This window comes from Nerophis lumbriciformis, linkage group LG20, assembly GCF_033978685.3.
Source record: "Nerophis lumbriciformis linkage group LG20, RoL_Nlum_v2.1, whole genome shotgun sequence".
Lineage (NCBI taxonomy): Eukaryota > Metazoa > Chordata > Actinopteri > Syngnathiformes > Syngnathidae > Nerophis > Nerophis lumbriciformis.
The window spans coordinates 14,749,853-14,767,500 of NC_084567.2; the positions used below are offsets into that span (position 1 = coordinate 14,749,853).

Sequence of the window (17,648 nt, forward strand, 5' to 3'; positions counted from 1 at the left end):
AACGTATATATCTGTGGCTTATAGTCCGGTATTGCTAATATATAGAAACATTTTTTTTTTCTTTGAAAATTTAATGGGTGCGGCTTATTTACCGGTGCGCTCTATAGTCGGGAAAATACGGTACTTGCAGATGATACAACAGCTCACTGTCAAATGTTCCATGAATACTAAATAAACATAAAACATATTTTACAACATGAAGTACAAAAACATCGAGTACTGGTATCATCCACGTAGGACGATCGTAAAGTCAGAATATCACACGGACATGCAAACATCCCTAATCAAAGTCTTATGATTGATCCAACAACATCCGGTGATGAGGATAGTAAAGACCTACCTTGCTGTGACTGTTGTCTCCGTATCGCCCCATGAGGTTGACTCGGTGACAGTTTTTGTACCAGAAGGCGCCCTTGTACGACAGCGCGCAGTTGGTGACGGCGATGTCGTTGTCGTGGTCGTACGTGGAGAACGGCCGACCGTGGTGGTATGTCATGGAGTCCCCTTCCAAGACAAGATCAGGGATCAGTTTCTGACACGTAAACAATAAATGTCGTCTCATTCAGCAGTCGACCAATTATCGGCCGGCCGTTTTGACCTACATTTGTGGTCAAAGGTTTACATACACTTGTGAAGGACATAATATTGATTGATTGATTGATTGATTGATTGATTGATTGATTGATTGAGAAGTTTATCAACATCTTAAAGAATTGAATCCATGTAATGCTTAAAAAGGCAAATGGATGGCACAAAAAGCCAAAAGGCTTGTTTCCATTGTGGTCCATGTCATGGCTGTCGTGAGTTTCCAATAATTTCTACAACTCTTATTTTTTGACATCACATGTACAAAGATAAGACCTTCTGGAGGAAAGTTCTGTGATCAGATCAAACAAAAATTGAGCTGTTTGGTCACAATACCCAGCAATATGTTTGGAGGAGAAAAGGTGAGGCCTTTAATCCCAGGAACACCAATTCCTACCGTCAAGCATGGTGGTGGTAGTATTATGCTCTGGGCCTGTTTTGCTGCCAATGGAACTGGTGCTTTACAGAGAGTAAATGGGGCAATGAAAAAGGAGGATTAACTCCAAATTCTTCAGGACAACCTAAAATCATCAGCCCGGAGGTTGGGTCTTGGGCGCAGTTGGGTGTTCCAACAGGACAATGACCCCAAACACACATCTAAAGTGGTAAAGAAATTGCTAAATCAGGCTAGAATTAAGGTTTTAGAATGGCCTTCCCAAAGTCCTGACTTAAACGTGTGGACAATGCTGAAGAAACAAGTCCATGTCAGAAAACCAACAAATTCTTCCAGCTTTTGATGTCCCAACTCAGAGGGAGGTTTCGATGGTTGAAAATTGTGGACTGGGAAAACTTTAGAACAAAAAGTGAAAAGAGGGTATTGGAAAGCCGGGAATTTTGTGAATTCCTGGAATTTGTTTGAATTTGAAAAATGGTGATTGGATTGTCCAAGGTGAGTGGACCGTGTTGAAAGTGGAATGTTCCAATGGGGTGGGAAATGTGGGATATGCAGAAGTTTGTATATTGCCCATTCTTTGTCAATGGGGAGAGAAATTACGGGAACATTGGTAATTTTAGGAAATGGAAAACATGTTTTTGCCTTCTATATCCAGGGTGAGTAGTGTGTGTGGACGGTTGAAAGTTTCAAATCGGGAAAAAAATGGTGTAAAGTGTGAGAAATTTGGGCGTTATGAACCTTAAAATGTCCATTCATTTGAATTGGGATTTCCTGGAACTTTGGGAATTTCTGAAAAACCGGGAATTTGTACAAAACAAAAACAAACATTTGATGTCCCAACTCAGAGGAAGGTTTTGATGGTGGAACGGTTGGAATTGGTTGAAAAATGTGGACTGTGAAAACTTGAAAATGTGAGAAATTTGTGAATTTCCTGGAAATTTGTGAATTTATGGAAAACCAGGAATTTGTACAAAACACAAACAAACTTTTGATGTCCCAACTCAGAGGAAGGTTTTGATGGTGGAACGGTTGGTATTGGTTAAAAAATGTGGACTGAGAAAACTTTAGAACAAAAAGTGAAAAGAGGGTATTGGAAAGCCCCTGGAATTTTTTTGAACTTGGAAAATGGTAGTTTCATTGTCCAAGGTGAGTGGTACGTGTTGAAAGTGGAACGTTCCAATGGGGTGGGAAATGTGGCATATGCAGAAGTTTGTATATCCAATGTCAATGGGGAGAGAAATTACGGGAAAATTGAGAATTTGGGGAAATGGAAAATATGTTTTTGCTTTCGATATCCAGAGTAAGTAGTATGTGTGGACGGTTGAAAGTTTCGAATAGGGTAAAAAATGGTGCAAAAATGTGAGAAATTTGTGCATTATAGAACCTTTAAAATATTCATGTTACTGGTAATTTCCTGGAAATTTGGGAATTCCTGAAAAAACGGGAATCTGTATGAAACAAAAACCAACATTTGATGTCCCAACTTAGAGGAAGGTTTTGATGGTGGAATGGTTGGAATTGGTTGAAAAATGTGGATTGTAAAAACTTTAGAACAAAAGGTGAAAATAGGGTATTGGAAAGCCGGGAATTCCTGGAATTTTTTTGAACTTGGAAAATGGTAGTTTGATTGTCCAAGGTGAGTGGAACGTGTTGAAAGTGGAACATTCCAATGCGGTGAGAAATGTGGCATATGCAGAAGTTTATATATTGCCCATTCATTGTCAATGGGGCTAAATTCCTGGAAATTCCGGGAAAACCGTGAATTTGGGGAAATAGAAAATATGTTTTTGCCTTAGATATCCAGGGTGAGAAGTGTGTGTGGATGGTTAAAAGTTTCGAATCGGGTAAAAATGTGAGAAATGTGGCCTTGTAGAACCTATAAATGTCCATTCATTTGAATTTGGAATTTCCTGGAAATTTGGGAAAACTGGGAATTTGTACGAAACACAAACAAACTTTTGATGTCCCAACTCAAAGGAAGGTTTTGATGGTGGAACGGTTGGAAATGGTTGAAAAATGTGGACTGTGAAAACTGGAAAATGTGAGAAATTTGGGCTTTGCAGACCCTTGAAAATGTCCATTCATTTGAATGGGAATTATCTTGAAATTTGTGAAATTGTGGAAAAAATAGGAATTTGTACCAACAAAAACTAAGTTTAGATTTGTTGTGATGGATTAAACACAACATTAGCGCCGCACAAAACATATAATATTCATGTTTAAATCACGTTTACTGCTCATGAATATATGGCTCATCAGCCTCCTTGACTACTCATAATCGCTATCCGTATCGGTCCAGATCTTTACCTGCCGTTCCGCTGTATCCTCCTACGTGGACTTTGTAGCGTGTCCGAGGTTCTGAGACGGAGAACTTGTCGTAGTGAGCGTAGGCGCTCTCTCCTTTGTCCCTCAGGTCCACTCGGAGCTCATACTGTCCTCCTGCTGTCAACTTGTGCAGGTTGGACAGACCTGAGGGGAGACCACTTCCTGTGTTACTTAATCTGACATCATGTCACCTGTATCATATTTTATTGATCCACCTGTATCTATCTGTATTGTCGAAAGTGTATCCAAGTGTCAGTTAGTTGATATTGCATGCGGAATTTATTCACAGCGCCACTTTTCTTATGTTACAGCCTCATTCCCAGATGGAATACATTCATTTTCATCCTCAAAATTCTACACACAAAACCCCATAATGGCAATGTGAAAAGTACTCTATATCCATTCCACTTTGCAGCACTTCTCAAGCTCCATCAGGTTGGATGGAAAGCCTTGTTTTTTATCCAGGAATGCCCAAAGATAGGTATGCCAAGCTTGGGGCATCGTATTCAAAAAGACTTGAGGCTGTAAATTCTGCCAAAGGTGCATCAACAAAGTATTGAGTAAAGACTGAATACTCATCTACATGTCATTTCTTACTTAAAAAAAAAATGTTTAATACATTGGCAAAGTTAAAAAATAGTACTTTTCACATTGCCATTATGGGGTATTGTGTGTAGAATTTTGAGGCCAAAAATGAAAAAGAGTAAAAAAGTGTAAAAAAAAAAATATATATATTATGTTGGCATGTCATTGTTTTACCTCTAAGTAAAATAATGGATAAAATAGGAGATATTTGGGATGTTTTCTAGAAAATAACAAACTATGATTGTAATAATAATGATAATAATAATACTCATCATCATTTGTCTACTAAAAAGGACATCATAACTGGTTATATTTGGACTGCCAGGAATGTAATGCTGCAACTTTGTTTCCTTTATAAAATAATTATTCCCAAATGGAATGCATTAATTTTTGTCCTCAAAATTCTACACACAAAACCCCATAATGGCAATGTGAAAAGTACTCTATATCCATTCCACTTTGCAGCACTTCTCAAGCTCCATCAGGTTGGAAGGGAATCCTTGTTTTTTATCCAGGAATGCCCAAAGATAGGTGTGCCAAGCTTGGGGCATCATATTCAAAAAGACTTGAGGCTGTAAATTCTGCCAAAGGTGCATCAACAAAGTATCGAGTAAAGACTGAATACTCATCTACATGTCATTTCTTACTTTTTAAAACATTTTTTTTAATACATTTGCAAAGTTGAAAAATAGCACTTTTCACATTGCCATTATGGAGTATTGTGTGTAGAATTTTGAGGACAAAAATGAAAAAGAGTAAAAAAGTGTAAAAAAAAAATATTGTATATATTATGTTGGCGTGTCATTATTTGACCTCTAAGTAAAATAATGGATAAAATAGGAGATATTTGGGAAGTTTTCTAGAAAAAAAAAACTACGATTATAACCCCAAAAGGGACAAGCGGTAGAAAATGGATGGATATAATAATAAAGATAATAATAATACTCATCATTTGTCCACTAAAAAGGACATCATCACTGGTTATATTTGGACTGCCATGAATGTAATGCTGCAACTTTGTTTCTTTTATAAAATAATTATTCCCAAATGGAATACATTCATTTTTGTCCTCAAAATTCTACACACAATACCCCATTATGGCAATGTGAAAAGTACTCTATATCCATTCCATGTTCTCCTATGTTGAGTAGCAATCACCTAGCCAGAATTCATCCGTCATGTCTCCAAAGCCCGCCGTGTAATTCTTCCAGTTGCGGAAAAACTCCAGTCTGCCACTCTGGCGTCTGAGGAAGACCTAGAAGAGTAGCAGAACAAGTCATGTGATTGACTATACTGTAGACTGAAGTCAACACTTGTGAACATCAGGCATGGAACACTGCAATATGAAGTGATAATAATAATAATAATAATAATCATCATCCATCCATCCATCTATCTTCTTCCGCTTATCCGAGGTTGGGTCGCGGGGGCAGCAGCCTAAGCAGGGAAGCCCAGACTTCCCTCTCCCCAGCCACTTCGTCCTTCTCCTCCTGGGGGTCCTGAGGCGTTCCCAGGCCAGCCGGGAGACATAGTCTTCCCAACGTGTCCTGGGTCTTCCCCGTGGCCTCCTACCGGTCTGACGTGCCCGAAACACCTCCCGAGAGAGGCGTTCGAGTGGCATCCTGACCAGATGCCCGAACCACCTCATCTGGCTCCTATCCATGTGGAGGAGCAGCGGCTTTACTTTGAGCTTCCCCCGGATGACAGAGCTTCTCACCCTATCTCTAAGGGAGAGCCACGCCACCCGGCGGAGGAAACTCATTTCGGCCGCTTGTACCCGTGATCTTGTCCTTTCGGTCAATACCCAAAGCTCATGACCATAGGTGAGGATGGGAAAGTAGATCGACCGGTAAATTGAGAGCTTTGCCTTACGGCTCACCTCCTTCTTTACCACGAAGGATCGATACAGCGTCCGCATTACTGAGGACGCCGCACCGATCCACCTGTCGATCTCACGATCCACTCTTCCCTCACTCGTGAACAAGACTCCGAGGTACTTGAACTCCTCCACTTGGGGCAAGATCTCCTCCCCAACCCGGAGATGGCACTCCACCCTTTTCCGGGCGAAAACCATGGACTCGGACTTGGAGGTGCTGATTCTCATCCCAGTCGCTTCACACTCGGCTGCGAACATCATCACATCATCACATGGACAAAGATAAGACCTGGAGGAAAGTTCTGTGGTCAGATGAAACAAAAATTGAGCTGTTTGGCCACAATACCCAGCAATATGATTGGAGGAGAAAAGGTGAGGCCTTTAATCCCAGGAACACCACACCTACCGTCAAGCATGGTGGTGGTAGTATTATGCTCAGGGCCTGTTTTGCTGCCAATGGAACTGGTGCTTTACAGAGAGTAAATGGGACAATGAAAAAGGAGGATTACCTCCAAATTCTTCAGGACAACCTAAAATCATCAGCCCGGAGGTTGGGTCTTGGGCACAGTTGGGTGTTCCAACAGGACAATGATCGCAAACACACGTCAAAAGTGGTAAAGGAATGGCTAAATCAGGCTAGAATGAAGGTTTTGCAACGGCCTTCCCAAAGTCCTGACTTAAACGTGTGGACAATGCTGAAGAAACAAGTCAATGCACCAATTTTGGCAAGAGGAGTGATCAAAAATTCAAGCAGAAGCTTGTGAATGGCTACCAAAAGCGCCTTATTGTAGTGAAACTTGCCAAGGGACACGTAAGCAAATATTAACATTGCTGTATGTATACTTTTGACCCAGCAGATTTGCTCACATTTTCAGTAGACCCATAATAAATTCATAAAAGAACCAAACTTCATGAATGTTTTTTGTGACCAACAAGTATGTGCTCCAATCACTCTATCACAAAAAAATAAGAGTTGTAGAAATTATTGGAAACTCAAGACAGCCATGACATTATGTTTTTTACAAGTGTATGTAAACTATTGACCACGATTGTATATATATATATATATATATATATATATATATATATATATATATATATATATATATATATATGTCCCTCTCAAGGTCGTGGGGGTGCTGTAGCCTATCCCAGCTGCTCTTGGAGAGAAGGCGGGGTACACCCTGAACAAGTCTATATTTACATGTGTATATATATATATATATATATATATATATACAATTTTATTTTATTTTTTATTTTTTTGTTGTTGTTGTTGTGCACCCCTTTTCTACACTACCAAATAATGTATGATTGCTGCTGGTATCGTATCACCTCCATGTTCAGTATCATATTGGAAGTGATCGGGACACCCTTAATATAAGTGTGAACTACTGTTTGTTAGCATCTTTTAAAGACCATTAAAAACATTTTAAAGGGTTTACAAACACAAAAAATAGTTGTCTGTTTTTAAAAAAATGAAGGAATGGATAACATTTTGGGGGTCACATTGTACAAAACGCTGCATGATTCTGTATGAAAGGATGGTGATGATGGTGCTGGAGTCATGTTAGAAAAGGAACACTACTTGCCATCCATCCTCCTCCGTCAGTGCTCATGTCGCAGTAGACCTGCAGGCCTTGGCTCTCGTCGCCCCCCAGGTAGACGGTGTACAGGCCGGACGTGTTCTCCCCGTTCAGCAGGGCCTGAGAGCAGTCTTTGGGGTATTTGTAGAGCACGCCGGCTGTCAAACACACCACAGTGTTGGGGGCAAAAACTTCACCAATATCCACTTTCACACCTACGGAGTGAAATGTCTCTACCAACATTTTTTTACTTTCGCCCAACCATTGGCAAGTAGGTTTTGGCGGACGGCACCATGCACTGATAACTTAGATTGACTCAGCAGCACCACCTGTCGCTGCACAGTGTGAATTACAGGCAAGTGTGTGGATCACACAGGGTGGAATATTACCGCCAAAAGTTTGAACTTGAAGACATTTTTTTTTTATACTTGCGATTAATTGTTTACGTTTACTCTGCACACCAAAATGGGATTTTTGTTGCCAGTGTAAACGCTCCAAAGTGATCAAATCTGATCTTTTGGCATCAGATTCAGGCCTCATCAGGAAGTAGTCCTGAATCTGATTGGAATCTGATCATATTAAATATGACTTCAGTCTAAACGCAATGTGACCTTTTTAAATGAAGAAAATTGTTTTTTTGTACTTGCAAATTTTTTTTTTATTGAAGACCTTTTCTTTATATCTTTGAATCATTTTATACTCGCAGACATTTTTTTTTTTGTACTTGCGAGTCACTTTTTTAACTGAAGAAAATTGTTGATATACTTGCAAAAAATTTTTTAATTGAATACATTTTACTTGTAGAATTTTTTTTTTTTTACCTTTGAATCTTTTTTATGCTGGCAGAAAATTGTTTTTTTTTTTTTACTTGTGAATCGTTTTAATTGAACAAAATTGTTTTTATATTTGCGGAAAAAAATTTTACTTGCAGAAAATAATTTGTATACTTGCAAATAGTTTTTTTAATTGAATAAAATAGTCTTTTGTACTTGTGAATCATTTTTTAAATTAAAAACTTTTTTTTCCCCTTTGAATTATTTTTATACTTGAAAATCGTTTTAATATGCAGAAAATAGTTTTTATGCTTGTGAATATTTTTTTAAATTGAAGAAAATATTTTTTTGTACTTGCAACATTTTTTTTTATTGAAGACATTTTTTTTATACCTTCGAATCATTTTGTTCTTGCAGAAAATTGTTTTTTGACTTGCAAATCATTTTTTTAATTGAAATTTTTTTTTTTATACTTGCAGAAAAGTAAAAGTTAAGTTTTTTTTCATTTTTAAATCATTTTATAGTGGCAGAACATTTATTTTTGACTTACGAATCATTGATTTGATTGAACAAAATTGTTTTTATATTTGCAAATATTTTTTTTATGTGCAGAAAATAATTTTTACACATGCAAATCACTTTTTTAATTAAAAAATAGTCTTTTGTACCTAATTATTTTTATACTTGCAAATTGTTTTTTTTATGCAGAAAATAGTTGTTTTTTTGAAGACATTTTTTTTCTACCTTCGAATCATTTTGTTTCCTGTAGAAAATAGTTTTTTGACTTGCGAAAAAAAATTTTAACTGAAGAAAATTTTGAATAGTTTTTTAATTGAATATTAGTTTTTTTTTATACTTGCAGAAAAGTAAAAGTTAAGTTTTGTTTTTTTCATTTTTAATCATTTTATAGTGGCAGAACATGTATTTTTTACTCGCGAATCGTTGTTTTAATTGAACAAAGTTGTTTTTTATATTTGCGAAAACATTTTTTACTTTCAGAAAATTGTTTTTATGCTTCCAAATATATTTTTTTTTTATTGAAGAAAATAGTATTTTGTACTTGTGAATCATTGTTTTAATTAAATAACTTACTTCATACCAAATAATTTTTACACTTGCAGAATTTTTTATTTTTTTACCCTTCGAATCAATTTTTACGTGACAGAAATTTTATTATATTACTTGCAAATCGTTGTTTTTTTAATTGAAACATTTTTTTTAATTCTTGCGAATAATTTTTTACTTGCAGAAAATGGTTGATTACTTTTTTTGCGAACATTTGTGTATTTCTGGCAGTAAATTGCACTGCGTTTAGACGACAGGAGCATTTAGAAATGAGATGAGACCAAGAGGAAGGTAGCAGAGGTGCTGGTGTTCCACATGACTCACTGGTGGTGAAGACCGTGGCGACGACTCGGCTCCTCTTGGGACCAGCGATGGCCTGCAGCCTGACCGAGTACTGTGTTGAAGCGCTGAGCTGCACCATGTTGTAGGACACAGCGGTGGGACTGAGGACCACCTCCTGAGGAAGAGCGGCCACGTCAGACATTATTAGTAGGCAGGCCTCATTCCTGTGAGGACCCTGCGTGTGACCGAGGCTGCAGTGTGCTCAAACAAGCACCAAGTAGCATCTGTGAGCAGATAATACTCCATCATCTCTTTTCTCTTTCAGACTTATTCTTTACGCATTTTCACTCACGCTTTAAGTGAGGGATGAGGCAAAAACTAACCCAGATCAAATGTAGGATCCGTCTTGGAAACCTCCAGCTTCCAGGGCTTTGTGTTGACCATTTTTCCTCCGCTTTGTACATTGTGGCTTATAAAACGGTGCGGCTAATTCATGGATTTTTCTTTGCTAACTGCCATAATGGTTTGTATTGAACAAATAGTTGTCATAAAACACCGACAGACACACTGAAAAGGTGTGTTTGTTTGGACGAGTTCCCTCACTGCAGGTGCTGCGGGTTGAAAATGTACTTCTTGAACCGGAAGTATAAGTCCCATTTCATCTACGAGTCATCCTGCTCGAGATGATTCTTCATTCATCACTCCAAGCAACGTTTGCAAGTTTTACAATATAACCAAAACTATTCACACTTACTAAACCGTCCCATGTGCGATGTCTGTAGGAGTGTTATCATGCCTAATTGTACGCGCTATCGTTTTACTGCTAATATCGGCTCCATATATCGACCTCCTTGGCGACTATAATCGGTATCAGTATCGGCCCTGAAAAGCTGGTCAATATGTGGTTTGCACCATTCAAAAAGTGATATTTGGATGGGAGTTAAAAGTCGGGGTCTTCATGTAGAGGAGGAGGAAGGCAGAAGGTGCATGAGGGCGGACTCTCCTTACCCGGATGACGCCGTCGGCAGACTCAAAGCTGAGGATGTAGCCAGTGATGGCGGCACGAGGCGGCCTCCAGGTCAGCATGGCCGTCTCTGTCTGCACCTTGCTGGCTGCCAGCTCCTGGGGGGCGTCCACGTCTGAGCAGAGAGCAGAAGGTCATGGGGACTTCTTCTCTGGACAACATTAAACAAGGTCATTGATGACATTTCATCTAATTTGACAAGGTCATTGATGACATTTCATCTATTTGACAAGGTCATTGATGACATTTCAGCTATTTGACAAGGTCATTGATAACATTTCATCTATTTGACAAGGTCATTGATGACATTTAATCTATTTGACAAGGTCATTGATGACATTTCAGCTATTTGACAAGGTCAGTGATGCAATCCATCTAATTAACAAGGTCATTGATAACATTTCATCTAATTTGACAAGGTCATTGATGACATTTCATCTAATTTGACAAGGTCATTGATGACATTTAATCTAATTTGACAAGGTCATTGATGACATTTCATCCATTTCACAAGGTCATTCATGACATTCCAGCTATTTGACAAGGTCATTAATGACATTTCATCTATTTGACAAGGTCATTAATGACATTTCATCTATTTGACAAGGTCAGTGATGGCATTTCATCTAATTGACAAGGTCATTGATGACATTTAATTTATTTGACAAGATCAATGATGACATTTCATCTAATTGACAAGGTCATTGATGACATTTCATCTATTTGACAAGGTCATTGATGACATTTCAGCTATTTGACAAGGTCATTGATAACATTTCATCTATTTGACAAGATCATTAATGACATTTCATCTATTTGACAAGGTCATTGATGACATTTCAGCTATTTGACAAGGTCAGTGATGGCATTTCATCTAATTGACAAGGTCATTGATGACATTTAATTTATTTGACAAGATCAATGATGACATTTCATCTAATTGACAAGGTCATTGATGACATTTCATCTATTTGACAAGGTCATTGATGACATTTCAGCTATTTGACAAGGTCATTGATAACATTTCATCTATTTGACAAGATCATTAATGACATTTCATCTATTTGACAAGGTCATTGATGACATTTCAGCTATTTGACAAGGTCAGTGATGCCAATCCATCTAATTAACAAGGTCATTGATGGCATTTCATCTAATTGACAAGGTAATTGATGACATTTCATCTAATTTGACAAGGTCATTGATGACATTAAATCTATTTGACAAAATCATTGATAACATTTCATCTATTTGACAAGGTCATTGATGACATTTCATCCAACTGACAAGGTCATTGATGACATTTAATCTAATTGACAGGGTCATTGATGACATTTCATCTATTTGACAAGATCATTGATGACATTTCATCTATTTGACAAGGTCATTGATGACATTTCATATAATTTGACAAGGTCATTGATGACAATTCATCTAATTGACCAGGTCATTGATGACAATTCATCTAATTGACAAAGTCATTGATGACTTTTAGTCTAATTGACAAGGTTATTGATGACATAATTGTTGACATTATTGATGACATAATTGTTGACATTATTGATAACATAATTGACGACATTGACGACATAACTGACATCATAATCGATGACATAATTGACGACACAATCGGCAACATAATCGACCACATAGTTGACAACATAATCAACCACAGTTGACAACATAATTGACGACACAATCGGCAACATAATCGACCACATGGTTGACAGCATAATCGACCACATAGTTGACAACATAATCGACAACATAATTGTCATTAAATCTGTTTGACAACATAATCAACAACATTGTCAACGACATAGATAACGTCATCGACGTCCTTGACGACATTTGATCTTTTTGATTACATAAATGATCACTTAATCGTCAAAATAATTGCTATTATTGACGACATCACTGACGTTATTGACAATATTTAATATAATTGACAACATAATTGACAGCGTACTCGACAACATTTGATCAAACATAATCGATGACACAATCTACAACTTAATTGACAATATTTGATCTAATTGACAACATAATCAATGACATAATCGACCACATAGTTAACAACATAATTAACGACATAATTGATGACACAACATAATCGACGACATAGTTGACAACATAATCGACAACATAATTGTTATTTGATCTGTTTGACAACATAATCGACCACACAATTGTCATTTGATGTTTGACAACATAATCGACAACATAATTGTCATTTGATGTTTGACAACATAATAGACCACATAGTTAACAACATAATCGATGACATAATTGTCATTTGATCTGTTTGACAACATAATTGACAACATAATCGACCACGTAATTGTCATTTGTTGTTTGACAACATAATTGACCACACAGTTGACAACATAATTGTCATTTGATCTGTTTGACAACATAATCGGCAACATAATTGTCATTTGATGTTTGACAACATAATCGACCACATAGTTGACAACATAATTGACAACATAATTGTCATTTGATCTGTTTGACAACATATTCGACCACATAATTGTCATTTGATGTTTGACAACATAATCGACCACATAGTTGACAACATAATCGACAACATAATTGTCATTTGATCTGTTTGACAACATAATCGACAACATAATTGTCATTTGATCTGTTTGACAACATAATCGACAACACAATCCACCACACAATTGTCATTTGATGTTTGACAACATAATCGACCACATAATTGTCATTTGATGTTTGACAACATAATCGACCACATAGTTGACAACATAATCGACAACATAATTGTCATTTGATCTGTTTGACAACATAATCGACAACATAATCCACCACACAATTGTCATTTGATGTTTGACAACATAATCGACCACGTAGTTGACAACATAATCGACAACACAGTTGTCATTTGATCTGTTTGACAACTTTATCGACAACATAATCGACCACACAGTTGTCATTTGATGTTTGACAACATAACCGACCACATAGTTGACAACATAATCGACCGTATAGTTGTCATTTGATGTTTGACAACATAATCGACAACATAATCGACAACATAATCAACCACATAATTGTCATTTGATGTTTGACAACATAATCGACCACATAGTTGACAACATAATCGACAACATGATTGTCATTTGATCTGTTTGACAACATAATCTACCACATAATCTACCACATAGTTGTCCTTTGATGTTTGACAACATCATCGGCAACATCGTCAACGACGTAGATGACGTCATCAACAACGTCATGGACGACATTTGATCTTTTTGATTACATAATTGATTACATAATCATCAAAATAATTGCTATTATTGAAAACATCACTGACATAATCGACGACATATTTGACAGCGTAATCAACGACAACATTTGATATAACAACATAATCGACGATACAATCGATAACATAGTTGACAGCATAATTGACAATATTTGACCTAATTGACAACATAATCAACGACATTATCAATTAAATAAAAGTTGACATCCATGACAAAGTCATTGACGACGTTATTGACGATGTAATTAACATAATTGACAATATTTGATCTAGTTGACAACATAACGTAATCGACAACGGAAACTACAACATAATCAACGGCGTCATTAATAGCGTCATTAACGACGTAATTGACATTTGATCCATTTGACAACATAATCAACAGAATAATCGACGATGTCATTGACGATGTAATTAACATAATTGACAATATTTGATGTAGTTAACATAATCAACAATGTATTCGACGACAAACGACAAAATCGACGACATAATTGACGACGTCATTGACATTTGATCTATTTGACAACAGTCGACGGAAAAATGGACAATGTCATTGACGATGTAATATACATAATTGACTATATTTGATCTAATTGACAACATAATCAACAACGTAATCGACGACAGAAACGACAAAATAATCAACAAAATATATTTGACGACGTCATTAACATTTGATCTATTTCACATCTTAATCGACGGAATAATCGGCAATGTCATTGACCATGTAATTAACATAATTGACAATATTTGATCGAGTTAACATAACGTAATCCACGACAGAACCGACAAAATAACAAAATAATCGACAATGTAATTGACGGCGTCATTAACAATGTAATTGACGACATAATTGACAATATTTGATCTCGTTAACATAATCAACAACGTGTATTCGACGACAGAAACGACAAAATAATCGACAACAATTGACGACGTCATTGACATTTGATTATTTGACAACAGTCAACGGAAAAATATACGATGCCGTTGATGATGTAATTAACATACTGTAATTGACAATATTTGATCTAATTGACAACATAATCAACAACGTAATCGACGACAGAAACGACAAAATCAACTAAATAATCGCCGGCGTTTGATCTATTTTACATCTTAATCGACGAAATAATAGACAATGTCATTGACGATGTGATTAACATAATTGACAATATTTGATCGAGTTAACATAACGTAATCCACGACAGAAACAATAATAGAAAAAATCGACGATGTCATTGACGGCGTCATTAACAATGTACGTGAGGACATAATTGACAATAATCAACAACAAAATCAACGGAATAATGCAATAATCGATTGATGACATCAATGACGACGTCATTGACGAATTATCTATATGACAACATAATAGACGGTGTCATTGATGATGTAATTAACATAATTGACAATAGTTGATCTAATTGACAACATAATCAACGACGATCAATGACTACGTCATTGACGATAGATCTATTAGACGACATAATCGACAAAATAATTGAAATCATTGACGACGTCCTTGACGATATTTGATTTAATTGACAACACAGTCGACAAAGTAATCAACGACATCCATCCATCCATCCATTTTCTACTGCTTATTCCCTTCGGGGTATCAACAGCATAATTGATGAAATAATTGACATTTGATCTCGTCGACGACATGATTGAAAACATCATCAATCATGGACAACATGATTGTCGACATAATCGACGACATGGACAACATGATTGCCAACAATATAATTGACGACATAATTGACGACATCATGGACAACATGATTGCCAACAACATAATTGACGGCATCATGGACAACATGATTGCCAGCAACATCATTGACGACATAATTGACGACATAATTAAAGATGTCATGGACAACATGATTGCCAGCAACATAATTGATGACAATTGACGACATCATGGACAACATAATTGCCAACAACATAATTGACGACATAATTAATGATATCATGGACAACATGATTGCCAACAACATAATTGATGACATCATGGACAACATGATTGCCAAAAACATAATTGACGACATCATAGACAACATGATTGCCAACAACATAATTGACGACATCATGGACAACATGATTGCCAACAACATAATTGACGACATCATGGACAACATGATTGCCAACAACATAGTTGACAACATCATGGACAGCATGATTGCCAACAACATGATTGCCAACAACATAATTGACGACATCATGGACAACATGATTGCCAACAACATAATTGACGACATCATGGACAACATGATTGCCAACAACATAATTGATGACATCTTGGACAACATGATTGCCAACAACATAATTGACGACATGATTGATGACATATTGGACAATATGTTTGCCAACAACATAACCGACGACATAATTGACGACATCTTGGGCAACATGATTGCCAAAAACGTAATTGACGACATCATGGACAGCATGATTGCCAAAAATATAATTGACGACATCATGGACAGCATGATTGCCAACAACATAATTGATGACATAATTGACGACATCATGGTCAACATGATTGCCAACAACATAATTGACGACCTCATGGACAACATGATTGCCAACAACATAATTGATGACATCTTGGACAACATGATTGCCAACAACATAATTGACGACATCATGGACAACATGATAGCCAACAACATAATTGACGACATCATGGACAACATGATTGCCAACAACATAATTGATGACATCTTGGACAACATGATTGCCAACAACATAATTGACGACATGATTGATAACATTGTGGACAATATGATTGCCAACAACATAACCGACGACATAATTGACGACATCATGGGCAACATGATCACCAAAAACATAATTGACGACATCATGAACAACATGATTGCCAAAAACATAATTGAGGACATTATGGACAACATGATTGCCAACAACATAATTGACGACATGATTGACGACATCATGGACAACATGATTGCCAACAACATAATTGACGACATCATGGACAACATGATTGCCAACAACATAATTGACGACATCATGGACAACATGATTGCCAACAACATAATCGATGACATCATCGACAATATGATTGCCGACAACATAATTGACATGATTGACGACATAATTGCCAACAACATAATTGACGACATAATTGCCAACAACATAATTGACGACATCAATCGTTGACAACATGATTGACAACATAATTGACGACATCATGGACAACATGATTGCCAACAACATAATTGATGACATCATGGACAACATGATTGCCAACAACATAATTGACGACATGATTGACGACATCATGGAAAACATGATTGCCAACAACATAATTGACGACATCATGGACAACATGATTGCCAACAACATAATTGACGACATCATGGACAACATGATTGCCAAGAACATAATCGACGACATCATGGACAACATGATTGCCAACAACATAATTGACGACATGATTGACGACATCATGGAAAACATGATTGCCAACAACATAATTGACGACATCATGGACAACATGATTGCCAACATCATAGTTGACGACATCATGGACAACATGATTGCCAACAACATAATTGACGACATTATGGACAACATGATTGCCAACAACATAATTGACGACATCAATCGTGGACAACATGATTGACAACATAATTGACGACATCATCAATCATGGACAACATAATTGATGACACATTTGAAAACATGATTGACAAGATGATTGACAAGATGATTGACAAGATGATTGACAACATCATTGACGACATGATTGACAAGATGATTGATGACATGATTGACGACATGATTGACAAGGTGATGGACAAGGTGATGGACAAGATGATGAAC

The 17,648-nt window shown here is 36.7% G+C and overlaps 1 protein-coding gene and 1 long non-coding RNA gene across 6 annotated transcripts in view; one reads left to right on the forward strand and one right to left on the reverse strand.

Moving 5' to 3' along the window:
* The window catches only part of LOC133619473 (uncharacterized), a 38,926-nt gene that overhangs the window by 10,349 nt on the left and 10,929 nt on the right, over positions 1-17,648 (forward strand). The window lies entirely within an intron of this gene.
* The window catches only part of LOC133619471 (tenascin-like), a 237,236-nt gene that overhangs the window by 4,690 nt on the left and 214,898 nt on the right, over positions 1-17,648 (reverse strand). For all 4 annotated transcript variants that reach the window (XM_061980515.1, XM_061980512.1, XM_061980511.1 and 1 more), the window contains 6 exons: positions 10,480-10,610; positions 9,514-9,646; positions 7,358-7,509; positions 5,048-5,144; positions 3,287-3,448; positions 341-504 (listed from right to left, as the gene is read on the reverse strand). In XM_061980515.1, the coding sequence (XP_061836499.1) occupies positions 341-504; positions 3,287-3,448; positions 5,048-5,144; positions 7,358-7,509; positions 9,514-9,646; positions 10,480-10,610 (839 nt within the window). The remainder of the gene's footprint in view (positions 1-340; positions 505-3,286; positions 3,449-5,047; positions 5,145-7,357; positions 7,510-9,513; positions 9,647-10,479; positions 10,611-17,648) is intronic.